Source organism: Camelus dromedarius, chromosome X (assembly GCF_036321535.1).
Source record: "Camelus dromedarius isolate mCamDro1 chromosome X, mCamDro1.pat, whole genome shotgun sequence".
Classification (NCBI taxonomy): domain Eukaryota; kingdom Metazoa; phylum Chordata; class Mammalia; order Artiodactyla; family Camelidae; genus Camelus; species Camelus dromedarius.
The window spans coordinates 5,559,795-5,586,566 of record NC_087472.1 but is presented as its reverse complement, the minus strand read 5'-3'; the positions used below and the strand labels follow the sequence as shown (position 1 = coordinate 5,586,566).

The 26,772-nt window shown below is 42.6% G+C and overlaps 1 protein-coding gene across 3 annotated transcripts in view; it reads left to right on the top strand.

Annotated features, from left to right (window-relative positions):
* Window positions 1-26,772, top strand: part of AFF2 (ALF transcription elongation factor 2) — a 465,346-nt gene that overhangs the window by 280,728 nt on the left and 157,846 nt on the right. For all 3 annotated transcript variants that reach the window (XM_064482806.1, XM_064482805.1, XM_064482807.1), the window contains exon 4: window positions 8,983-9,027. In XM_064482806.1, coding sequence (XP_064338876.1) covers window positions 8,983-9,027 — 45 coding nt within the window. The remainder of the gene's footprint in view (window positions 1-8,982; window positions 9,028-26,772) is intronic.

The window sequence follows — 26,772 nt, the reverse complement described above, 5'->3', positions numbered from 1 at the left end:
TGCCACCTCCTTCTCAATCTCCGGAGCTACTTGGCCTCCAATTCTCTTCTTTCTCCGCCTCCTGGCTCCTTTATCTCCATCCTCTGGGCGTACGCAGCATCTCTGTCAGTGTTTCACACGACAGCCAGCTCTTTCTCTCCCTTAAACATTGCCAGATAGTTCTGTTATCCTTTCCTAGCACACCCACATTCCTGTTCTCCAGCATAACCATCCTCCACCTTTCCTTTCTCCTCCAATTTCCAATAAGCAGCCTCATTCTCCGCTGATGACCTTGCCATATACTTCAGAGAGAAAAATAGATCCGATCAGACAAGTACCACCTCATCTTCTCGTCTTTCATTTCTCCAACCCAACTGCTTATGTACCGAGACACAGTCTGCCTTCCCTCCTGCGACAATGGAAGAAGTGCCCAGAAGTGTCCATGCTCCTCTTTCAGGGCAGCCTCTCCAATTGTGTCCTAATCTGCTCTCTCCTTCTCAAGGACTCTGCTTTTACAATCATCCATTGTTTCTTTTGTGATACGTTTTCCCCTCCACTGAGTTACACCCATCGGGATATAAACCTGCCTTAATATCATCCCTCTCAGAAAACAAAGAAAAACCCTGGCACCACATCACCCCATCTCTCTGCTCCCTGTCACAGTAGGAATTGTTTATTTCCTCTGCATCTGCCCCTCCCACCCTATCCTCCACCCACTCCGGTAAGGTTCGCAGCCACAGCATGCCACTCAAACAGCTCTGCCCAAGGTTGCCAGTGGCCAAGGTCATGCCAAACCCAATGGCCAATCCTTGTGTTACTTAATGGCTGATTTCTCCTTGAAGCACGTTCTTCTCCAGGCTTCAGGGACACCGTGCTTGCCTGATCTTCCTCCTGCCTCCCTAGCTACTCCTGAGAATTCCCGGGGGCCTTTGGAATACCTGATGTGAAACGAGCTGTAGAGATGAGGTCTCTAGGATATGTGTGCTACATGTATATGACTTGTTACAGAAGAGCTGTCTGCTTACTCTTGTTGGGGTTGGCTAGCCCAGAGATTAGTTTGCATTCTCCATGCATTTAAAAGCCATCAGCGGGAGAGGAGGAAATGTACCTGGGATTTGACAATGAGCAACAGCGAGGAAATCATCCACGGGTAGGAGATGATAGAGAATTGAAGTTGACAAGTGGACTGCTACCTACAGTCAAATATATGTGATAAAATCGAACAAAATAGAAGGTGAGTAAAATCATAGAATCCAAAAGATACCTGAGAAGATCATCTTGCTTGGTGACCAGTCTAAGGTGAAGGTGCTGTTATTCTGTGGCAGAATGGGAACCATAAGACCAATGGTATGTGTGAGTGAGTTGGATGGTGGCATAGTTTGCTGTCATTTATTGTGAAGAAACAGTCCATTTTTTGAAGATTATACCCTTCCTGCCTTTGGGCTGTTGTTTTGTAATGTCCTTTCACAATAAAAAGTTGGTGATCTGCTGACGATCACCTACTAGTTTGGTCCTGTTATGTGAAATGCAAAACCCTGGGGACTTGGGACAGATCTCTGTGGCATCATTGTGTCACCTGGAGAGTGAGGAAGTGAGTCGCCTCAAATCAAACAGCTGATGAGTGACAGAGCTTGGACATGGAACTGCTTCCAGACTGTCAGTACATTTTTCTTTTCCCGAAAGTGGGGTCGCTGCTTCCCCATTCATGCTTGACTTGCGCCGTGCCGTGAGAGCTTGCTCTGACCGTGGTGCGGTCAGGAGCATAAGAGAACTCTAAAAACCCTCACATTTATTCTTTAGTCGACAACATTCGGAGGCGAGCTTGCTTCCTGTTCCATCTTTTTTAATATATTTAGATCCTGGATGCTTGCCTTGTTAACGATGGCTAAGGAGAGGGTTCAGAAATTGCCTGACTTCACTTTGTACATCGGTATTTTTACAAGATCCTCTTTTACTAGGAGAGATTATGGGCCTGCACACAAGATAGCTGTTAATGTTAATGGGAGCTCAGTAAGTAGGGATTTAGTGGAATCAAGATTTTAATCTTAAATGGTCCTTGGTTTCAGTGCTAGGACTTGGACAGGACAGAAGAGGGGATCCCGCAGGCCCTGAGGAGTTGGATGTGTGCCTAGAAATTCTGAAAGGAGGGAAGCATGGCTGGAAGGTCTCTGGGTTGTAGGGCGGGCCCTGGGAGCAGACAGAGGGCTGAGAAGAGCAAGAGACAGGAACGGGCCAGCCCACTGGGTCAGGGTCTGGGAGGCTGGCGAAGAAAAGTTGGAGGAGAGGGCTGGAGTGAGAGCAGCAGAAAGGAGGAATCAGGCGAGAAGCCTGGAGAACGTGGAAGTGGGGGCTCTGTCCCGGGGGCACCTGGCCGGCAGGTACCGCACAGCTCAGGCACATGTGCGGGCAGCGGTGACGCCTGCGGCAGCTGGAACAACCTCACCGCCCAGCTCGGGTGACCAGAGGCCGGGCATCCCTGGGGAATGGGGGTCAGGCAGCCAGGCTCTTCCAGATAGACTCTTGGTTTCTTTGGGTAATCTTTCTAGATGTGTACCTAATTTTTCTTTAAGACCATACTCCCCCCCCCCCCCCGCCTTGAGAGCTCACTCTTCTATAGAAACTAGTTATTAGACCAAATAAATGAACAGTGAGCTAATGGCTATTCAGAGCCCACTGAATTAAGTACTCTTCACTTCAGATTCCATCTGCCGTTAGGTGCTCTGAGCTGATGATGGCCTTTTCTGCATATGCATCCGCCCTTGCCCATACCTAATGTAATCAGCGAGAGTGATCCTCGATCCTCCTTATGAACCGCATCGCCCCCCGCCCGTCCCCCACCCCGCCCACCCTCACTCCCCTTGTGCTCTCTGTTGTCTTGCCCCCTCGAGTCCCATCTCCAGCCTCCTTTGTCACCTTCAGTGAGAGCCACCAGATGGAGCAGCCGCCTGAGACTCCTTACACACTGGGCCCCTGAATAGGATTTCATAATTAGCGACATTCACAAGATGTCATGGGGGCCAGTTGACAAGGTGACTAAACTGTCTACTCAGTGGTTCCAAGGCTCAGGGTGCTGACACCTTTCCAAGGGCCTTAGAGGGAACTGAGTATAGAAGGTGTGGATGGACACTGAAAAGGCATCCACTGCCAGGCTAAGGTACTTCTATATGCCTCACTCATCTCAACCCCACTGCAATCCTCCAAGTGGACTTTTTAGTCCCCTTATATAGATAGAGAAACAGAGGCTCAGAGAAGTTTAAGCGTCTTGCCCAAGTTCACAAAGCAAGGTAAGTATCAGAGCAATATATATGTAGGTACATGTGTAACTGAATCACTTTGCTGTACACCTGAAGCTAACATTGTAAATCAACTGCACTACAATAAAAACTTTTTAAAAAAATCCCAGTCTGTCCAGCTTCAAAGCTTCTGCTCTTTCCCCTAGCCCTTTGTGTCCCCAGAAAATAAAGTTAACTATCTCATTTATTTAGTCAAATAAATAAAATGTGATTGCTGTCTCTTCCTCTTTAGTTTTAGTTCCATGTAAGGCTCTAGACAAAGAATCACTTTCTGTACTTGGCTTCAAACGGCCAGGGTCAAATTCCGCTGATCTTCATGCTCTACTTTTTGTTGCTTCTTTTCTTAGAGAGAATGTTGAATGTTAGCTTGTTTTACATGGCATTTTGACCGCGTGACTCCCTTAAAAACTGGCCGGAAGCAGTATTTGAAAGTAAACAGCGGCTCCTTGGACACCAGGGCTTTCTTTCGCTATATTAAAATGAAAGGGGATGATGAGCTGGTTGGCTGTACCACGTACCTGTTGTGAAGTCTGTTTTGTTTTGATTAAAGTTATATTACCTGCGGATGTCTATCTGCGGCTTATGCTATATTAAGTGTTCCCATTTAACCACAGACTGAGGAATGCAAACTAGAATACGGACCAGTTAAGGTGAGGCAGGAAGCAAGGGACAGAAAGATCTTCATGTGAACTGGGTTTGTCGTTTTCCAAATTTGAGAACTGGGACTCCCGGGATGGAGATGGGAGATAGAGGCAAATAGGGACCTCAGAGGCTGCTGCTCCTTGTTTAGGTAAATGACCAATGATGGGGATTAACCATTTTAAAAAGATGGAAAACTCATTTGGTAGTACAATGTCATAATGTGAGTTTTCATTTCAGTAGTAATGCCGTGTCCGGGGAGCCCTGTCTCCTCCATCCATCACAGGCATAAATGACAATTTGTTAATGAAAATACAAGTGGAATTAGTTTGGAAGCTGCCATCAGTGTCAGTCGTGGATATTGTTTAACTGGATCAATAGCACGGAATTTGGTGTTAGTGATGTGTCACTCAGTGTCACTTGTACTTGTTAGGAAAATCCAAGCGTTCACTGGCAATTAGACTTGCAGTTTGTGAGTTTTACTTGGCGAACTCTTTGTCAAGGTGGAATATGCCTAGAATAGTGGGCTTTGATTGCCAGGTATTGTGGGACAACCTCAGGCTTATTTTAGGAAAAAAAAAAAATGACCTCTTCTCCCCCGCCACCCCTTAATAATAATGTCCTGAGATGCGCGTCTCACTCCCTGGGGTTAACCATGTGATGGTCAGGATCCTTTTAATGTTTTACATTAATCTTCGTGTTTTCTATTAGTGCTAGCTGCTGCTTATGTCTCTCAATGACACAATCAGGGTATTTTTGATATCTTGTATTACCCTAATCGCCAAGAAGTATGCTCCAAACTGATTAATTCCAGAATGATTAAAACATCCTATGCAATTCATTTATTGTTGCTGCACTTAATTGAATATTTGATGATTTAAAGGTACCCTGATTATTTCCTAAGATATGTATTTATCACCCGGCAGATGATCTGTGCGTGGTCTCTCTGTGGTGACATGGGCTGCACTGTCACACGCGGGGAGCGTCGGCACTTGTGAGGGCTCTCAGTCAACTCCGCACCTGCCCGACGTGCGCCTGCCTCCCCTGGCCCTCAGAGGACCACGTCCGTGCCCGGCACAAGAGGGTCGTCTGGGGCCAGGAGTGAGAGCACAGCCTCCCCTGGGCGGCGTGCAGCTTGCTTTCTGCTCCCGGAGGAGGGGGTGGAGAGGGGGATGCAAAAGGATGCCGCGGCTCTGAGTGGCTAACTTGCGCTTTGTGGACTATGTGAATACTCAAGAGTGGATTTAAAGGGAGGCGAAGGTGGCTCCGGAATTAAGCAGCAGCTTGGCAACTCATCAGGCAGCAGTTGTAATCCCAGTGTCACCCCCTAGCTCTCCTCCTCAGTCTCCTGTCACACCTGTCCGAGTGACTCCTCCACAGTTCCTTCGAGAGAGACAGACAGACAGACAGAGAGACAGGGAGAGCGGCTGGGCAGCCGGGGCCGAGCCCCCGCCTTAGCTCAGCTGTCCTGCAGAGCACAGAGGGACCCGGGCTCGGCTCTGCAGGGGGCTCAGAGCCTGAAGTGGCCTCAGGTGGCCCCATCACTTCTCAGCCATGTCAGACCCTTGGCCTCTCGCTCCCTTATGGGGTGATGACTACAGTGGGGACCTCGGCGGCTGGGAGCTCCTGTCGGACATGGCTCTGTCCGTGAACCCGGTAGGTACCCTCTCCCTGACACCGAAATCAGACCTCCTGTTCGGTATTGTCTGTTTCCCTTGTAAATGTTTGTCTCCCCCAATTTGTGTGGAGTCTCAAAGGCAGAAATTATGTTGTCTTCAGTGTCTTTAAATCCTCCCCTTGGCACCATCCTGAGCACAGTGGGAGCTCAATCAGGATTTGTTGTCTAAAGAAATAAATGGGAGAAGTGATGAATAGGCGGACGGGTGAATGAATACGATCCTATTACCCTTGTCACGACCACCTTACAATGTGTGTCCCAGTGGGTCTCTAATTATTTGTTTTCCTGTCCCATCTAGACATTTAACTCCGAGAGAAAGAGGCCAAGTCAAATAGTTCTTTGTGCCACCAACCCCCCTCGCCCAGCACTGTTCTAGGCACGGAGGAAATGCTCGCTGCTTCATTCAAAAGCACTTGCAGGGGGAGAAAAAACACTCGCGGCTCAAATGAGTTGTCTTGCGGTGAAAAGAGCTAGGAGGCAGGGCGAGATGAGTTTGCGGGACTAGTGACTCCATGTCACTGCTGGATTCCAGTGTTTTCTGAAAAAGAAAAAAGAATCTGACCCCGCGGTGTGGATGCCTATTTATTTGACTGTCCGTGTCTGTAGAGTTCTTCCCCATTCTGAGTGTTCCCCACCCCCAGAAGTCATCATTAGATTTGCTGCAATGCCCCAGAGTCCACAACTCTTTCGATTTTGACAGCATTTCCCCATAAGGAAATGGATATTTATAATACCAGGTGTAGAGATGATATTTGCAGTTGGCAAGAGTGAGTCAAATCCTACCCTGAGCGCATGAGAAGGGAGGGAGGGCTTCGTAATAAAGCAGTCAGGAGACCAGCAGGGCAGGAGCGAATACCCTGACGTGCCGTGACGGGCTTCGCAGGTTACAAAGCACGTTCGCTTTCCTTATTTCATTTGCTGCTTGCAGAAGCCCTGGGACATCTAAAAGGAGCAGGCATTAAGATGGCCGTGATCTCATTTTACTCGATTTTATTTTACAGCTGGCCTAACTCGGACTCAGAGGGGTAAGGGCATGAAGTCCTGTTCCCGAGTGGTAGGGCCGGGACTCCCACCCAACTCTTTAGACTCACAGGCAGGTGCTCTTGCTGTGTCTGCGTGTTGCTGATACTTCCCACCCCCCCCCCAACTTTTATTTCAAAATTAACATTGGTGTGTTTGTGTGACAAAAGGACCTTTTCATGAGAGTGGGCCATGTATGTTTAATCCAGGCAGCCCACACTGATACAACACAACCACGATGCGGAAGATTTTGAAGTCTTTGCTTTGACTGTGTTGACCTTTGGGTTTGGAGACGGTGTGTGTTAGAAGTCCAACAATTGTCTTGGAAAATATAGTTGCTGGAGCCGGGAGCGAAGGCATGAGATTTTATTTGCTGTTGTGAATAATTAGCTGAGTTCTGGAGTCCTGTCATATGTTAGACCGACCTCTCCTAGTGTATGTTCTGCAAACACTCATTCTGTAGAATGGCAATAGTTGGTAATCAAAAAAAAAAAAAAACACATGAAAACTAAAAAGCCCACAATTTGATAGTCAAGTGAACCGATGAGATAGATGTCTCAGAGCCTTTGATCTGCATCATGGGTTGCCAAGAAGGGGCTGGATTGCGGCATCTCCCACACTCATTTGGACATGGAACCTTTCATTTTGCAGAATCGGTGTCTATGGGACGGTCTCCTGTGTGGCACTTAAATAACAGTTACAATCATCCATCAACTGTGCTTTCTCACATCCGCCTTCCTCCTGAGCCCACAAAGCCCACGAGAGAGGAAACTGTGTCTCCTTTTGCTTCTCCCTGTTGTATCTCTGCCAAGCATGAACCTTGTGGCACACTCCATGGCCCTCCAAAATATTTGTTGAATGAATGAATGAACTATGCTAAGCCAAACCACCTGTGGTTCCCTGTTAGGACCCTGTATTTAAGGTCCTTGACAGTGTCTGCCCAGCCAGCTTTTTCAGCCTTTCCTTCTACTGTTCTTTCCACTCAGTGTTGCAGTATTATTGTTCCTGGAGGGGTGGCTGTATAATTTATCATCCAAACCAGGACGTTTTGGAGAGTGAAAGACGACACTGTCAGTAATGACACCAGAATAACAGGTGGACACTGAAATCATACCAGATAACCGACCTGGATGTCCCCCTCATTACTGGTGACCCCTCTGATCCCCACTAGGGATCTTACGCTCCTCGGAGCAGGGCCTTTTATACAGGAGAAGGTATTCAAGAAATACTGGCTGAAGTTAGTGTAGGTATAGCAGTGCCTGTAATGCTAATTTAAGAGGCACTGATGATGTAGCGTGTATTTTGTAAGATTGTGGGAAACTGGCATCACATTCTGTTCCCCAAGCCCCCAAATACAGTTGTGTTTGAACTTCAATCTATCAGATTAACTAGGGGATTAAGACCTAACTGCCCTCGCACGGGGCCTGGGACACGCAGGCTCTGTGGCGCTGTGCTCGTCACAGGACTGGCCTTGCACCTCCCAAGGTAGTGAACCGAAGCGACCAGATGTTCTCCCAGAGAGGGGTGGAGGTGATCCAGCTGTGATCCTGGGGCAGGTGAAGGCGTGAAGGAGAGAGTGAGGAAGGTTTAGGGAGCCCCGCACCTGCATGGATGACATCACGCCTGGTAGACCTTTCTCCAGCTGGTCGACCCACTCCCAAGTCCTTCATCATGCGCAGCTTTATAACTGCTGTTTCACTCTGGTGTTTGGCTTCTTGCTTTCGCTGATGACTGAGCCAGGTGAGAAGGAAGTCCTCAGTACTGCTCTGCTAGTAGCTTGGATTTTGATTGATTAGGAAGGTGTCACCCTGAGCAAGATAGCTCAGGGGATTCACTTCGTATATTTGTGAGATTCTCTCTCAGGGCCAAGGCAAGCATTTGATTTGCACAGGAGATTTAGCCTTAGTGTTTTGGATAAGAATTGTAGGCATCTAATTGGACTCCTGAGTTAAGAGGACTTCATTTAATCATAGAAGTGTTTCATATAGGACTCTTCTTTTAAAAATCTGTCTTATGAATAATATGGTGAATTATGTCAGAGCGTAGAAGAGGCCTCAGGGGTCAGGGGCTTGAGCTCCCTCTTTGGAGCCCGGGGGATGGGGGAGGACGGCTCAGTGCTCGTAGCAAACCAGTGACAGAACAAGTCTTTCTCTTTCTGTGCCTTGCACTGGGGTCCTACTGCTTCATTAAAGTCAAACAAAAGTGGCCATTTGCAGATACTTACAGCTTTGTATTTAGCAGGGGAAAAACCACATCAGTAACTATATTTACTTTCTTTACAATTTTGCCTACACAGTAAAATATTACACAGTATGGTTTTCTAAGAATAACTAGATTGTGCTTAATTTTCTTTTTTGTTTTATTTTGTTTTAGGTAAGCCTTGCCAGTGATTCAAGCTGTGTTGAAGAAATCTTGCGGGTGAGTTTAAGCCTTGATTTCTGTGCCTTTTAATAATGAAGCAATCTATCTGCTTAAGCTGTTTAAAGTAATTTCTCTTCTGTTTCCGAGAGTATGGGGACGGGGCATCCTTGTATTCCATTTCAAGACCCTTCTGCTTGCACCTCCTGTCTCATCTCTCACCTCGTCTTCTCACTCTCTAATCAAGCTAGTCTCCTGATCTCTATCCCATTCTCTCATCCTTCTGGGTCTTTCTTTTGAGGTCTGGACAGGGACTCAATACCTCCTTTAAGGAAACGTTCCCTATTTAAGCATCCTACCCTCAGTCTTTGCCTTTCTGCTCTCTGGGATCTCAAGTCCACTTCACTGATGCCTTCCGCTACATTGCTGGTGGAGCATGGTTGTGGAGACTGTGGCCTCTGATGTGGAGGGGAGGAGAGGAGGAGAGACTTGAGGATGATGGCAAGTTGTGAGAAATGTTACCAGTGGGAGGGAACTGGTGCATGAGAATGGCATGGGGGCAGCACAAAGTTGCAAAAGGCAGCAATGACCTCTCCCAAAGTAAACGAGGAAACCAAAAGGAAAAACCAAAGCCAAGGCAGAAGAATTCACCTCCTGCTTCTGGCTGGCGGCATCCAAAGGCGATGCGGCATATGAAGGGTAGGGGTCGTGGGAGTGAGTTCTAGTCCCGGCTCTACCATTTTTCATTTCTGCGGCTTGGACAGATAACTTCATCTTTCTGAATCTCCCTTCCTTGTCTGCCAAAGAGGACAATAATGCCTGCCCTAATTCCCTTCTAAGCTGCCAAGTGATAAATAAATGCTTATTATTATGATAAATGATCAGTGTGGCCATGAGAAAACCATGCAGGCTTTTCAGTGGAGGAAGAAAACCATCTATGTGCCAGTGAAAAGTCTGCATCCCCTTTCCTCACTTACCAGAGTCTCCCCAACTTCCCCTGATGCTCCCCCTGGTCAGTGCCTTCTCAGTAGCCCAAAGTTGGAAGCAAATTCTGTGAAGATGCAGCCAAAGGAATAATAAACAGCAGAAACCTGTTTACCAAGTTGACTGGCCACCTGGTTTCACCTACTGTGAATATTCATGTACCTTTTTCAGCCCAAGAACATCATTATTGACTATTAAACAGAGGAGTCCAATCACTCTGATCAGAGATGAGATTCTCTGATTCAGGGATGTACTGGCTACTTTTGTAATAGCCCAGGAACCTCTTGGTCATCTCTCTCTGGGACCCAAGGGTGGGAGTGGAGTGTGGGTGGTTGTTGTGAAATCCACAGTGCGATGCACCCTGGGAACCCAGCCACCTGCTCCTCGCCTTAGGTGGAGATGGGTCCGATGCACCAAAGACACCAAATACTTGCAAGGGTGTCGGCCACCTTCCTTTTAAAGAAACGCCACAGTGAAAGAAACCTGTTACTCTCGTCTCTACAGTAGCCTTGCTTTTCCAAATGAAGGCAGTGGTCTTTTCTCAACTCCTGAAAGAATGCCAGACCCGTTTCAAAATCACCACCTAGTCTGACACAATTGGAGTTCTCTGCGGACAAGCAGCCTGGCCCTGGTGTCTAGGTGGCTCCCCCAGTGACTGAGCGAGGGGAGCCGGCGAACACCTGCAGAGGCTGGCGACCCAAGCCTGCTGGAGGGGCCACTTAGAGAAACAACAGAATGCCATTTCAACACGGAAAGAAAAGAAGTAGTTTCCTTAATAAGTTCATAAAAGATAGCACCCTTTGAGAAAGTAACAAAAGTCCTTCTGTTGTTCTTGAAAGAGAATCTAGGGAAATGGCTTTTTTGTTTGAAGGGCTATAGATTGTATAGAATTCTGTTTTTTTCCCCCAACAATACCATTAATGAGTGGGCTTTCCTTTATTGAAGAATGGCATGTTTCATTCCCCATGCTTAGAATAAAAATCAGCTTTCTGAAGTTTACGAATCAGATTTTATGACTAATTCTTAAGTTTTTATAAGACCACATTCGTGGCACAACAGAATGCTTGCTGGACATTTTTCTTATCACAAGTTCATGGAACTGTTTGTTTTAAGGGCCTTGGAGCGCGATGGATGGTTGGTTTCACAGTCTGTTTGTTGCCTTGCTCCCCGCCCGTCTCCTTGGAGGGCGGGCAGCCGGGGGGTGGTGGGAGGAGGAGTTAACTATTCTGTTCTCTCCTGCCCTCTCTGACCCCCTCAGTACTTTTCAAACTAAGCAGAGTCAAGAGCAAGGTCATCTTCTCTCCCTCACTGGAGAGGGCCCTGCGGAGGAAGGCGCACATGCCCAGGATGGGAAGAGCTGGCTTCCGGTCGCTCGTGACATTCCATCACTTCCGAGCTGTGCGGCTTGTCAACTTCCTTACCTGGAAAACAGAGGTTAATTATGCACCCTGACCCCCCACCCCCGATCCGAGGAATCTGTAAGGTGGACACGCGGTTGGCATCTGTAACGTGGAGCTCAGTCTGTTGGCTCTCCCGACTTTCCCACCTCCCTGATCCCCCCCTTTCCCCTCCACAGCCCGACAGGCAAACCCACTTCATCTCACATTGGGACAGACTTCTTTTATTAACCAAGTACAACAACTGGCCTCTCCGTACTCTCAGCCCCTGAGTCCCTAGGCAATGGAAATGCCTTTGCCTACTGCATTTTAGTTTCGCCCCCTTTTCAAAACGCTGTTCAAATTCAATCCAGTTGGCTTCCTTTGAAAGCCCCTCTCTACCATCTCTCCGCTTCAGACCCGCATTCCCACTTCTGTCTGTGCGCGCCTGGGTCTCACTCTATCTGTCCGGTTTTCCGGGGCTGCTTGTGACCGCAACCGCCTGTCCCTCCAGCACATGACTGCTTTCCAGAGCACTTGAACCTCATTATCCTTTTTTGATCATCGGAAACATGGCGGTCCCTTATTATCTCAGGAAATTAGGGCCCAGAGAGGTTATAAATGACCTGCAACGGAGGGTGAGGCTAGTATGTGGCAGAAGCACAACGCCTCACTGTCAACCACCCTGTTACTCTCTGGATTGAAAAAAACTGCCTCAGATGCTGGCTGACGCACTTCTAGCAAGTCTGACTTGGAAAACCAGCAAACCAACATAGTTTGAGCAGGTCTTAGGAATTAATTCTTTTCTTCTTGCCACTCAATATTTTCAAATCTCACTTCAAATAATAAAATAATACCAATAACAAATCCCTACTACTAATAAAACAGTAATTTGCCACTTACTGTATGCATGGGGAGTACTTAAGCACATTATGTCATTTACTTTTCACAAAACTAAAAGACTATTATTCGTCACTTGTTACGGAAACCCTCAAGCTGTCCATTCCTGCTGTTTTCTCTTCCTGCTGGCTTACCTGAATCCATCCTTATTTCACAAGCTCCAGTCTATTTTATGATTACCGTTATAATGGCACCAAGCAACAGTTCATTTCAGCCTCGTCTGTTTCCTTAATTTGTACAAGTTCAGTTATGCCAAAAGCATTCCAAGTAGTTTTTCCAACAAAGCAGAATTCACCAGCCCACAGCACCTTTCTGCCAACTGCCCTTCTCCTACAAAACAGGCCATGTAAATTCAGGTATCTTTGCTACTTGTCAAGTCTATTATTGCTCATTATAAATTTTACAAATCAGAAACGTCAAGGCAGCGATCGGTGCGGCCCCGCCCAGCCTGCGGACCTGTTTCCATCGGCACGCTACTTTCTCTTCAGAGTCAAGCTACCCTCGAGTACAAACAGAAATGAAAAATAATAACAGCTCTGGCCCTAGCGATGGCGTTCTGCAGTTGCAATTCATCTATCACATGAGGGATCCCTAAGCTGCTCATATGTAATAATATGGGCGGCAGCGGCGGCTTCTTTTCTGAGCTCCACAGGGTTTTATGGGTCCTAGAGTAATCATTTCTGCAAGAGTTAAGCCAAGGAGAGCAGCATGCACTAAGTGCTACTAGCTGAGGATGGATGTTCGATGATTATTTGTTCTGCGGTAGTATGATTTATTTGTTCTTAGCAAGAATTTACTTTAAAATATCAACAAACTATCAATTAAATCCTTTCTAGAGTCAAAAATGCATATACAGCGTGTCTCTTAGATGTGACGCTGAACAGATTGTGTTTCCTAGCAAAGTACCTTCAGCAGTTGATAATTTCATAAGCAAACATCTGTATGGGTAATTCACTGTTTATGAGGGATGCAGAATTTGCTAGCTAGGATTTAGGGAACTTGATTTGATGAACTGTATCATCTTTCCCATCTCTCCCCACCATATGGATCAGGTTTGTAAACACCGGCATGGGCACCTCGTTTTGATTACAGCATGATCTGTGTTTACAGCCGTCTAAATTATGGCAATTGTGCCTATTAGGTCTGTGTTTAAGTGCACAGTTTTAGCATGGAAAGAACTTACCGAATAATTACAGGACGACCATGCACAGTACTTGCTATTTTTTTTCCTTTTAAAGGGGAAACAAATGAGAAAGCCCATCTGAAGAGTGAGGAAAAAAATGGATTTGGGAGCAAAATTGGTCAGACAATTATGTCTGAAAGGGAATTTGATTATATTACCATAACTATGCAGCATAATCAAGCACCTTTCCGTAGAATTTCTTTGATACATTTAACCAATAATTAGGCAATTGATTTTACATCCTGTCAAATTAATGTATAAATAATGTTCAAATTGGAATCACACGAACGATTTTCTGTATAGCTGTCTTAAATACTAATCCTCCCAGAATGATTCAAAAAGCATCCATCCTATTCTTGTATGGACTTTCCAAATTATAGTTTCTTGAAATAGTAATACAGTGTTCCATCCAAGAAAGACAACAATTGCTAAATGTAATTTAGACTATAATTAATGTTAACATGATGGAGTCAAATAAACGAACTCACTAATGATTGCACCCTCTGCTATTCTGATGACTAGCTCTTACCTAATGACATTGGGAAATATGTAAATTTGTCAGCAGGTGAAAATGCCCTTGACTGGGTAAATTATGTGGAGTATTACCTTTTCTGAAGCTAAATCAAAGCACTAATGGACTTAATACGTAGCATGCATGTGTGAGGTGAGCTATTCATGAAACCAAATTAGCCCATAAGAGATATTACCCATTATTTGCCTCCCAGTAATCACTTCCTCTTTTCTCAAACACAAACCAACCCAGAAGAAAGATGCTAAATTTAATTATAACAACTATTATGTGAACAACACAGGTAAGCCATCCAGTGTGCTTCCAAATGCACTTAGAGCCTGTCAAGCAGTTTAAATATTTTCATGTGGAATCTAGGGGCTTGCAGCTAGTGTATGATGTGAATTTTAAATGATTATCCAGACGTCACTGGGTAAATGAGTAACGTGAGTAACGAGGTGACTGGCCCAGTGAATCATGGGAACCTGTCAAACCTGGGACATGTCACCGAAGAGATGATGTCAAATACCAGTAACCTAGCAACTCAGCATTTAGCTGTCCAGGGAGTGAGCAAAAGTAGCCCCTTTAAAATAGCTGAGTAAATATACGAGTCCCTATATATCTTAGGTGCGCTATAAAAATCAGTCTGTTTTCTGTCAACCTGTTTCTTTTTTGTGAATATGGTGATTTACTGTTTTCTATTGAATTGAATGAAAGCAGGTGAGAATTTAAGCCACGTGCAGAATTTACACCTGCTCTCTGTATCTTGGATGTGCAGGGAGGGTAATGAAACAATGTATTCGTTTGCCAAAAAGCAGTCTGGGCTTATCTGAAAGAAGTAATAGCTTCCAACTGTTGTTTAAGACCCAGTCTTTTTGTCCTAGCTGTGCTGGTGGGATTGAGTTGGGAAAAAAAATTTGTAATGCAAGGAGGTTAACTATTCCATTTGCATCTGCGTAAAGGTAAAAACCATGGAAAATGCATGGAGAGGGGGCCATGTAAGGAATACAGTAAGATTCTGAGGCAGTGTCAAGGATCCAGGTGATCCTGAAGACATGAAATTCATACAGGTTCCAATCTACTTTTGGGTAATTTTCTCCAACAGTGCTTAACTCGTTACTCAGAGGACCACTGATTAATGGGTCAAGGGAAGCCTGGGAGCCTCAGAGAAGTTGAATAAATTGCCCTAAGTCACATAATCATACAGCTACTAAGCAGATGAAACAGGATTGGAACTCAGGTTGGCCTGAATTGATTGAATGTACACACTAATAAGAATATCAAAGAGTTACATGGCAGTTTTTTTTTTTTGTACCTGGCACTGTTCTAAGGATTTCACAAATAATAACTCATATAATCATCATACCAATGACAGGAAGCAAATACTATTATCGTCCCCCTGGTACAGATAATGAAATGAAAGTACTTTGAGGTTAAGTGACTTTCCAACTTCAACAGCTAACCAGTGGCAGAGCCAAGATTTCAACCCAGGCAGTCTGGCTTCAGTGTCCAGGTTATTAGCCATCATGCATTTGGCCTTTCGCCATGAGGATATAGGGCTGAAATAGTAGGTTTTAAGTGATTATTACAGGGCTCAGACCCTGATCCAGTGGATAACAATGAAGCTAGGTGAGACTGCTAAAAATGCCATGAGTCAGAATCAGGAAAACAGCTTACCAGATGGACTAAATCTAATAAAATAAGGTTTCATAGGAGTATAACTATATGATAATTCAGCTGAGTCCACTAATGTTCAGAGTAGACAAGAAAAAGTTTAGCAATAACATTATATTAACTGCCAAGAAAGTATTAATAGGAGACAAGTGTCTAAAGCAGGGCTTTTCCTGTAAAAGAAAACTTTTCCTGCAAAGGGCCAGATTATACAAATAATTGGCTTTTTAGGTCATATGTTCTTGGTCTCAACTACTCTGTAGCTTTAGCATGAAAACATCCACAGAAGATATGTAAAAGAATGCTTGTGACTCTGTTCCAATAAAACTTTATCGACAAAATCAGGCAGTGGGCCAGATTTGACCTGTGAGATACAGTTTGCTGACCCCTGATCTAAAACACCTAGAAATAAGAAGGGGACAGATCCCCTCTGCTCTGTTGGACTTGGACCAAACTTGGCATGTGGTATTGATTTCTGGCCAGCACATTAAAAAAAAATTATGTTCAATATAATTTACCTTTTTTTTTTAGTTACCACCCTTTGAGTTTTAACATATGTGCAGACTCCTGTAATCACCACATTTAATAGAATACAAAACAATTCCAATATCCCAAAGAATTCGCTTGTATTACCCTTTTGCAGTCAGATTCTCCTCCCCACCCCCAACCTCTAGCAACCACTGCTCGGTTCTCTAACTCTACAGTGTTGCCCTTTCCAGAGTGTCGTATAAACAGACTCATACAGCATGGAATCTCTCCATAGTGATTCTTTCTCTTAGCACGTGACTCGGAAATTCATTCAGGTTGTTGCATGCAGCAGTAGTTCATGACTTTCTATTCCTGACTAACAGTCCATTACGTGGATATGCCACAATTTGTTTATCCATTCACCCACTGAAGAACATTTGGGTTGTTCCTAGATATTTTTGTGATTATTAATAGTGCTGCTAATAATAATCGTACAGATTTTTTTATTTCAGCCTGTCTAATAGGTGAGCAGTGGTATAGCATTGTGGTTTTAAATTGCATTTCACAAATGACAGATGATATTGAGCACCTTTTCATGTGCTTCTTTTCACTTTTGTATATCTTCTTTGATGAAGTTGCCTTTCAAATCTTTTGCCCTTTTTTTAAAATTTATTTTTTGTTGAGGTAGCATTGGTTTGTAACACTATATAAGTTTCACGTGTACCATATTTTATCTTTACTTCTGTATACATGACAGCATGCTCACCACCAAATATTTCATTTCCATCTGTCACCCTACAGTAGATCCCTTTGCCCTTTCCCCCACCCTTCTCCCCCACCACCCCTTCCCCTCTGGGAACCACGACTCTGTTCTCTGTATCTATGTGTTTGTTTTTGTTTGGTTTTTAACATTTATTTTGGTTTTTGTATGTTTGCTTGTTTTTTTATATTCCACATAAATGAAATCATATGATATTTGTCTTTCTCCATTTGATTTATTTCACTTACATTAATATCTTCAAGGTTCATCCATGTTGTAATTGACAAGATCTCGTCTTTTTATGGCTAAGTAGTATTCCATTGTATATATGTACCATATCTTCTTTATTCATTCCTCTGTTGATGGACACTTAGGTTGCTTCCATGTCTTGACTATTGCAAATAATGCCACAATGAATGGGTGCATATATCTTTTCGAATTAGAGTTTTCATACTCTTTGAATAAATACCCAGAAATGGAATAGCTGGATAATATGGTAATTCTATTCTTAATTTTTTAAGGAATCTCCATACTGTTCTCCAGAGTGGCTGCACCAATTAACACTCCCACCAATAGCATGTAAGAGTTCCTTCTCCACATCCTCACCAACACTTGTTATTTCTTGCCTTTTTGATAATAGCCATTCTATCAGGTGCACGGTGATACTGTGGTTTTGATTCACATTTCCTTAATAATTAATGATGTTGAACATATTTTCAAGTGCCTGTTGGCTATCTGTATGTTTTCTTTGGAAAAATGTCAATTCAACTCCTCTACCCATTTTGAAATCTGGTTCTTTGTGCTTTTATTGTTGAGTTATATGAGTTCTTTATATATTTTGGATATTAACCCCTTATTAGAGATATGATTTGCAAATGTCTTCTCCCATTCAGTAGGTTGTCTTTTCATTTTGTCGATAGTTTCTTCTGCTCGGCAGAAGCTTTTCAGTTTGATGCAGTCTCATTTGTTTATTTTTGCTTTTGTTTCCTTCCCTGAGGAGACATGTCCAGAAAGACATTGCTAAAACTGATATCAAAGAGTGTACTGCCTATATTTTCATCTAGGAGTTTTATGGTTTCAGGTCTTACATTGAAGTCTTTAATCCATTGTGAGTTTATTTTTGTATATGGTGTGAGACAATGGTCTTAGTTTCATCTTTTACATGTAGCTGTCCAGTTTTCACAAATGATTTATTAAAGAGACTATCCTTTTCTCATTGTGTGTTCTTTGTTCCTTTGTTCTAAATTTATTGTCCATATATGTGTGGATTTATTTCTGGCTCTCAATTCTATTCCGTTGATCTATGTATCTGTATTTCTGCTGGTACTATGCTGTTTTGATTACTACAACTTTGTAGTATAGTTTGAATTCAGGGAGTGTGATACCTCCAGTTTTTCTCTTTTTTCTCAGCATTGCTTTGGCTATTTAGAGTCTTTGTAGTTCCATATAAATTTTAGAATTTTTTGTTCTATTTCTGTGAAAAATGTCCTTGGGATTTTGATAGAGAGTGCACTGAATCTGTAGATTGCTTTAGATAATATAGAAATTTTAACAATGTTAATTCTTTCAGTCTATGAGCAATCAATCAATCTCTTCTTTCAATTAGTTCTTCCCTTCCATGTATTTGTGTCTTCTTCAGTTTCTTTGAACAGTGTCTTACAGTTTTCAGTGTACAGGTCTTTCAGTTCGACTAAACTTATTCTTTTTGCTGTGATTGTAAGTGGAATGGTTTTCTTAATTTCTCTTTCTGCTAGCTCACTGTTAGCATATAGAAATGGAACCGATTTTTGTATGTTGATTTTGTACTCTCCAACTTTACTGTAGTCATTTGTTATTTGTAATAGATTTTTGGTGGAGTCTTTAGGGTTTTCTATATGTAAAAACGTGTCATTCACAAATAATGGCACTTTTACTTCTTCCTTTCCAATTTGAATGTTTTTTATTTCTTTTTCATGCCTAATTGCTCTGGTTAAGATTTCCAATACTGTGTTGAATAACAGTGGCCTAAGTGGGCATCGTTGTCTTATTCCTAATTTTAGAGGGATAGCTTTCAGTTATTCACCACTGAATACGATGTTAGCTGTGAGTTTGTTATATATGGCCTTTATTATGTTGAGATATACTCATTCTATACCCATTTTATTGAGAGTTTTTTTAATCATAAATATGTATTAAATATAGTTAAATGCTTTTTCTGGATCTATTGAAATGACCATATGGTTTTTATCCTCCATAATATGGCGATCACATTGATGAATTTGCAGATGTTGAACCATCCTTGAATCCCTGGAATAAATCCCAGTTGATCATGGTATATGATCCTTTTAATGTATTTGTTAGAATTCACTAAATTCTACCAAACTGTCTAGTCCTGGATTTTTGTTTTTTGAGAAGTTTTTGATGACTATTTTAATCTCGTACTAGTGATTGCTCTATATTCAGATTTTCTGTTTCTTCATGATTCAGTCTTGGAAGACTGTATGATTCTAAGAATTTGTCCATTTCTTCTAGATTGTCCAATTTATTGGCATGTAGCTGCTTATAATGTTCTTTTATAATCCTTTGTATTTCACTGGTTTTATTTATCAGAGCCTTCTCTCTTTTTTTCTTAGTGAATCTGGCTAAAGATTTGTCAATTTTGTTTATCTTTTCAGAGAACTAGCTTAGTTTTATTGATCTTTTCTATTATCCCTTTAGTCTTTATTTCATTTATTTCCACTCTGCTCTTTATTATTTCCTTCCTACTAACAGAGGGCTCATTTGTTCTTTTTCTAATTCCCTTTGGTGTAAGGTTAGCTTGTTTGAGATTTTTCTTGAGGTAGGCCTATATTTCTATAAATGTCCGTCTTAGTACTGCTTTTGCTGCATTCCATTGATTGTGGTATGTCATATTTTTATTTTCTTTTTTCTTCAGGTATTTTGATTTGTCCTTTTTCTTCATTGGCCCAATAGTTGTTCAGTAGTGTGTTTTTCAGTCTCAACGTATTTGTGATTTTTCCATTTTTCTTCTTGTAACTGATTTCTAGTATCATACCATTATGATCAGAAAAGATGCTTGATATGATTTTAATTTTCTTTATTGAGACCTCTTTTGTGTCCCAACATATTGTCTATCCTTGAGGAAGTTCCATGTGCACTTGAGAAGAACGTATACTCTGCTGCATTTGGATAGAATGTTCTGTACAAATCAATCCATCTGTTCTAATGTTTCATTTACAGTCCCTGTTTTCTTGTTCACTTTCTGTCTGGATGATGTTTCCATTGATATAGTGGAGTGTTAACATTTCCTACTATTATTGTGTTGCCATCAATTTCTCCCTTTAGGTCTGTTGATAATTGCTTTATATACTTTGGTGAGCCTATGTTAAGTGTATATATATTAATAATTGTTATGTCTTCTTGGTGAATTGTCCCTTTTATCATTATATAATGTCCATCTTTGTCTCCTGTTACTTTTTTGGTTTGAAGTTTGTTTTGTCTCATATGGGTATGGCTACACCCATTTTCTTTTGGCTGCCTTTTGCTTGGAGTATCATTTTCCGTCCCTTCACAAGCAGCCTATGTTTATCTTTAAAGCTGAAGTGAGTCTCCTGGAGGCAGCATATTGCACATGGGTCTTATATTTTAAGCCATCCAGCCACTCTGTATCTTTTGATTAGTGAATTCAATTCATTTACATTTAGGATAATGACTGATAGATGAGGATTTAGTCCGGCCATTTTATCTTTTGTTTTCTGGTTGCTCTGTATCTCCATTGTTTCTTTTTCCTTGTGTTTCTGTCTGCCATTTTGGTTTGGTGATTTTTCTATGTTTTTTCTAAGCTTCATCTTTTTTTATGCTTCATGTCTCTCTTCTACATTTAAGTTTTCTGGTTACCGTGAGGTTTGTGTAAAATATCTCATAGAGTACTCCTTTTTCTGCTGGTAGCATCTTATCTTCATTTGCCTATACAGGTTCCATCCTTTTCCTCTTCTCTTTTGCTCATTTTAACAATCAGGTTGTTTTTCATATTTTTTCAATATACGTTATTAGAAGATATTGAATATAGTTCTCTGTGTATCTGTATAACTGAATCAGTATGCTGTACACCAGAAACTAACATAACATTGAAAATTAACTATACTTCAGGTTAAAAGAAATAAGGTTGTTTGTTACCTTATTGTTGAATTTTGAGAGTTCTCTGTGTATTCTGGATATGTCTTTGGTCAGATACGTTATTTGCAAATATTTTCTCCCAGACTATGGCTTATCTTTTCATTCCTTTGATGGGGTCCTTCTCTATGTATTCTGGATATGTCTTTGGTCAGATACGTTATTTGCAAATATTTTCTCCCAGACTATGGCTTATCTTTTCATTCCTTTGATGGGGTCCTTCTAAGAGCAGAAGTTTTTACCTTGATAAAGCCAAATTTATCATTTTTTTCTTTACTGGATTGTGATTTTGGTGTCAAGTCTGGGAACTTATTGTATAACCCAAGGTCATAAAAAGTTTCTCCCATGTTTTGTTCCAAGAGTTTTATAGTTTTATTTTTTGCATTTATGTTTTTCATCTGTTTTTGAATTAATGTTGGCACATGGTGTGAGGTGTAGGCTGAAGCTTATTTTGTTCATTGTGTTATAGCACCATTTGCTGAAAAGACTGTCTTTCTCTTTTGAATTAATTTTGCTTTTTTGTAAAAAGTAGATTGACCTTATTTATGTGGGTCTACTTCTGAACTCTGTAGTCTCTTCCATTGACCCATGTCCCTGGCCTTTCACCAATACCATGTCTTGAATGTTGTAGTTTTATAGTAAGTTTTAAAACAGGATAATGTGAATCCTCCAACTTTATTCTTTTTCTAAAATTGTTTGGCTATTGTAGTTCCTTTTCCTTTCCATATGAATTTTAGAAACATATTGTCTATATTTACAAAGAATCCTGCTTGAATGCCTATTAGTATTGTGTTATATCTATAGATCATTTTGGGAAGAACTGACACCTTTACCTTGATGTGTCTTTCCATTCATGAATGTGATGTACCTCCCCATTTATTTCGGTTGGCCACCCCATTTTTAGAGGGACATTGCTAATCTACCATTCCATTTTGGGGAATGTATGCTTTGGGGGGAATCCAGATCCCTAGAAAAACTATATGAGCATGATTTCAACATTGTTTATAATAACAAAAAATACTACTGTATATCCAACAATAGGGAAATAGTTAAGCAAATTCTGAGTTATACACTCAGAAAAATTGACCATTAAATGATGGCTTTGACAATGATATAGTGATATGGAATAAAAAAAACTTATGATATAATGTTAAATGAGATAACCAGAATATAACATTTTATGTGCTTAATTTTTATAGCTATGAAAAAAATATGAATAAAATAAGTGAAAGAAAAATGTTCTAAAGAAATAGTTCTTATTGTGTTAGAGTGGTAAGATTATGGGTGAGTTTTTTTCTTTTCTAAATTTTCTTAATTTCTGTAATTTACATTCCTTTCATAAATAAATTTTTAAGAGGGATGCTGCTGAACTGAAATACATTTAGCAAAAAGTAAGCAGGATAGTGAGTGGACTGACAAGTAGAATGGCTGAAGAGATGAGCTAACAAGAAGAAAAGTGGACCAGAAGAACGAACTGCCCATAGCTGCCTGATGCCTGAGGGACTTACCGTGTAGAAGCAAGGCTTAGGCTGGATTTAGGCTAGGAAGCCTCAAATTGAGGGCCCAACCCCCAGGGGGCAGTTACAGGGGGTTAAGTACCTGAGCAATAAAAGGAAGAATGTTCTAGGGGGACATCGTTGTTAAGGAAGTAGAGTTTGGCTTTTCTCACCAACTGAATATTCTTGGGTTACAACCATTGTGGCTCTCCTTTACAAAACTGGAATACTACTGCCAAATTTTCAGGATTAGTGGGTGGGTTGAATGAGGTGATGCATGTGAAGCCCATAGAATAGTGCTTGGAACACTCAATTCACATTAGCTCCTCCCTCTCTCCCCTGATCTAACTGGTGGATCTAAGGACTGAAGGGAAGTGAGGTCTCTGTCACCAAAGGTATTCAAGCAGAGGTACTGTGCTTTCCCAGGGCCTAGAGGATAAACTCCAAAATCCTCATCTTGGCAGTCAAGGCCTTTGCTTTATGCCATCATTCGCACCTACCTCATCTCTTCACTTTTCCCAACCATGTGCGCTTTTCTCCACCCTTCACAGACTTCTTTCCTTCCCTCAATCCTGCCAGTTTCGTCTTATTTCATGGCCTCTGTGTGTTGGCTTCTCCCTCTACCTGGAAGCCCACCCACTCCCGTTCACACCACAGAAGAGCCAACACAGAGGTCATGTCTTCTCTGCAGCTCTAACACTGTCCAAATGAAATGAAACGCTCCCTCTTCTGGGTCCCCTCAGTACTTTCATTATCTACACTTGTCACCTTTGTATGTTGGGGGGTGCCTCTCATGACAGCGTGAGGTCCCTTAGAGTCGAGTCTGTAGCAGACTCATCTCTCTGTCCCTTTGCCCTAGCCCAGAATCCACCCCCTACACACGTATGCACACAAAGCTGGCGAGTGCAGGTATAGAAAAAGTACACAGAGTGAGTGCACTGTGTTTGCTGAATGACTTAGATTCGTAGAGGAATGGTTAGAGAAAATGACCTCGTAGTGTCATTTCCACCCACGGTAAAAATCATTATTTGATTTTCCGTGAAGATATTGTATGTTAATAAGCAGATAATAGTGTTTAGTGAGTAGAATATTTATACAAATATTAGGTACTATAATGACTTGATTTCTTATTTATCCAAATAATATATTTAGCACCACTTTTTGTGCTAAGTTTTTCCATTGCCTATTATGATTTAATACCATTGCTTGAGCCTATTTTTAATATTGCTTGTCAAAGTGCAATAATGTTGGCATTACCACTGTAAACAAGGCATTAATGAAAGGCCAAGGTAGAGCCCCATATGCTCCTGTCACTGGAGAGAAGAGAGACAACAGGCATCTCTCGAATAATGTTGGGTACCATTCACTGTGCCTATGATTATTGCGGTCTCAAGGAAGAAGCTTCCATGACATGTGTTCTTTCCTCCAGAGTGGGTTTTCCAGACCTTTTTGTCGCTGGAAGCCTGTACGCTGTTTCCATTACACACTCTCAGCCTCACAGCAAAGGCTGTGACAAAGCTGAGCACTCCCCCGAAGCCCGCCCTCCCCGGGATGACACGCTAACAGGGACAGACTCAGCCCGCTGTCCCCGGGCAGCGTGTGAATTAGAAAGTGCCGAATCACACACCCAGCACTTACGTACAAAGGGGGACAGAGCTCTGATACGGAGGCTCCACCCCCATGTGTCAGAGTCTGGTCCGTGTCATGGAGTAAAGACCACATAGTGCCAGCCTTTGGAAGAACAGGGGTTAAGAAGAAAGCAGTGTTGAGGTGGGGAAGGTAGAGCTCAGTGGCAGAGCATGTGCTTGGCATGCACGAGGGCCTAGGTTCAGTCAGAAGGTTCAGAAGAAGAAATCAGTGTGGCAGTGACACTGGACTGGGCATCAAGGGACCTCAAAGCTAGTCCTGACCCTCCCTACCTTATTTTATGACCCTTCCAAGTCTCAACCATGACATGCTTCAGGGTTTCCATTTGTAAAGGTGAAGTGTTGACTCTCTTTCGCTGTTCAGTACAGTGATGATAGCCACGTGTGGCCGGTTTTTTAAATTTAATTACATTTTAATAAAAGTTTAGTTTCTCAGCCTGTAAGGCACGTTTCACATGCTCAGTAGCCACACGTGCCCAGTGGCTACCATTGGACAGTGCAAAAATACAATATTTGCATCATTGCAGAAAGTTCTAGTGAAAAGAACCTCCCCAGATTATCCCTTGAGATCTGCTCTAGGTCTCCATTCTGAGTCTTATCATTCAGTAAAACCAAGTCTAGTTTTACCTTTTTGACTCTGTACCCTCGACCATGTTTAGAGTATATCTGAATAATTTACTTCCATCCTGAGGCTTATGTAGAATATATTGGTCAAATACCACTCTAGTTCTGAGCAGTGCCCTCCTATATAAAAAAGAACCCCGAATCAGGCTAAGTAGGTAGAAAGAGATAAAGCCAATGTTTCTGCAAAAGAGAGATGGGAGAAATTTAAGGCATGTACACCTGGCTTAGTGGGCAGTGCAGGGAAGTACCCACACCCCGTCCAGGCCTCAGGCAAGTTCCTTTCCCTGTGTTCAGCAGAAGTGATAATGTCCGCAGCCCCAGGCTCTGGGAAAGGGCATGTGAGACCCCGGAAGGGCAGTCCCAGAAAAACAGTACTATAGAAACCTGATTCATAGTCACTCCCTCCTTCCCCGCCCTCTGTTTCATGCTCCATTTCCTAGTCTCTCCAGCATGTCCATCTTTTGAGATATTCACCTAAGGTGCACCAGTCAAGGAAGGACCACGAGCAGCGCCTGGACTGCTCGAGAGACTGTAGATGACCCATGACGTCATGGGGGGAGCTGCTCACCCGCACCCTTGATGTAACCCTGTGACAGGGACCCAAGACCTGGGCTACTGACCTTAAGATGCTCCAAGTCCTGTGAGCAGCCATTCATGGGACTGTATTCTGGTGATAAGGTACATTTAATAAATCCGTGTTCCTTAGAGATAGACATCTTTAATTTGCCATCCAGGATGTGTGACCCGCACATGACAATGAATTAAAAAAGTGGCAGGGGGAGGGTAGAGCTCAGTGGTAGAGCACATGCTTAGCATACACGAGGTCCTGGGTTCAATCCCCAGTCCCTCCACTTAAGAAATTAAATAAATAGATAAACCTAATTACCCCCCCCCTACCAAAAATAAAAAGTAACTTAAGTAAGGACAGTGGTTTCAAAACAATTATAATGGAGCTCCGAAATCCACCCAGAAAGGGCTGGTGTACAGGAAGGTGAGAAAGCCTGGTTCCTTTCAGAGAGCTCATCCTTGTGGAGCATGGTGATGGCAAAAGTCCAGTGACCAAAGCCAGACACCTGGATGGGGGTCCTTGATACGTCGCCTGCTGGCCACGTTATTTTGTGGCAGTGATTACTCTTCCCCAAGACTCAGGTACTGAGTCTATGAAATGAGAACAAGAATAAAGCCTTCCCTGGATTCCTGAGTGGCTGAAAACGGTAACATAAATGAAGCGTTCAGTTAACTCGACCCCCTAACCGCGTGCCTGTTCCATTGGATTTTGCTGTGAGTCTTCTTTTTTTTTTTTTTTTATTGAAGTATAGTTGATTTACAACGTCGTGTTAGTTTTAGGTGCACAGCAAAATGACTCAGTTATATGTGTGTATATATCAATATACATATATATTCTTTTTCAGCTCCTTTTCCATCATAGGTTATTACAGGACATTGCGAACAGTCCCCTGTGCTGTACAGTAGCGCCTTGTTGTGATTCTCCTTCTTGTGGCTCAGTGATTCCGAATACTTGCAAAGTGTGACTACGGATTCCAGGTTTCCACCCTTCACAAGGAGTTCAAATTGCCCCTGCGATAGTTTTCTTAATTATCAAATATATGAGGCCCTTTCATGTCGTTAATACAGTGCAGGGTTTTTTTTTTTTTTCCTTTTTCCTTTTTTGACCACTCCATGGTTCATAAGGCATTTCACAGCTTTTCAAATTGTCACATTTGTTTCGTTAGCCCAGAGACCCTGCCACGTTGATTTCTGTCATCTGGACAACAGTCTCCGTGGGTAGCTGCAAATCCCTGACCAGGAATGCTGAAAAATGGTTTTGCGCATTTCTTTCCTTTCTCAGAGCAAATGAGGGGAGACCAGATGAGATGGAGACAGCGGAGGGGAGGGCAGCATGCCGTTAGCACTGGCAAGAAGGATGTGTGTAGTGCCCAGTATAAAACCACTGGTTGACAACAGGCTTTGGGACACAAAATGATTACACACCACAGTCTGACGCACAGGACTGAGAGAGGCAGCTCTGTGAGGGGG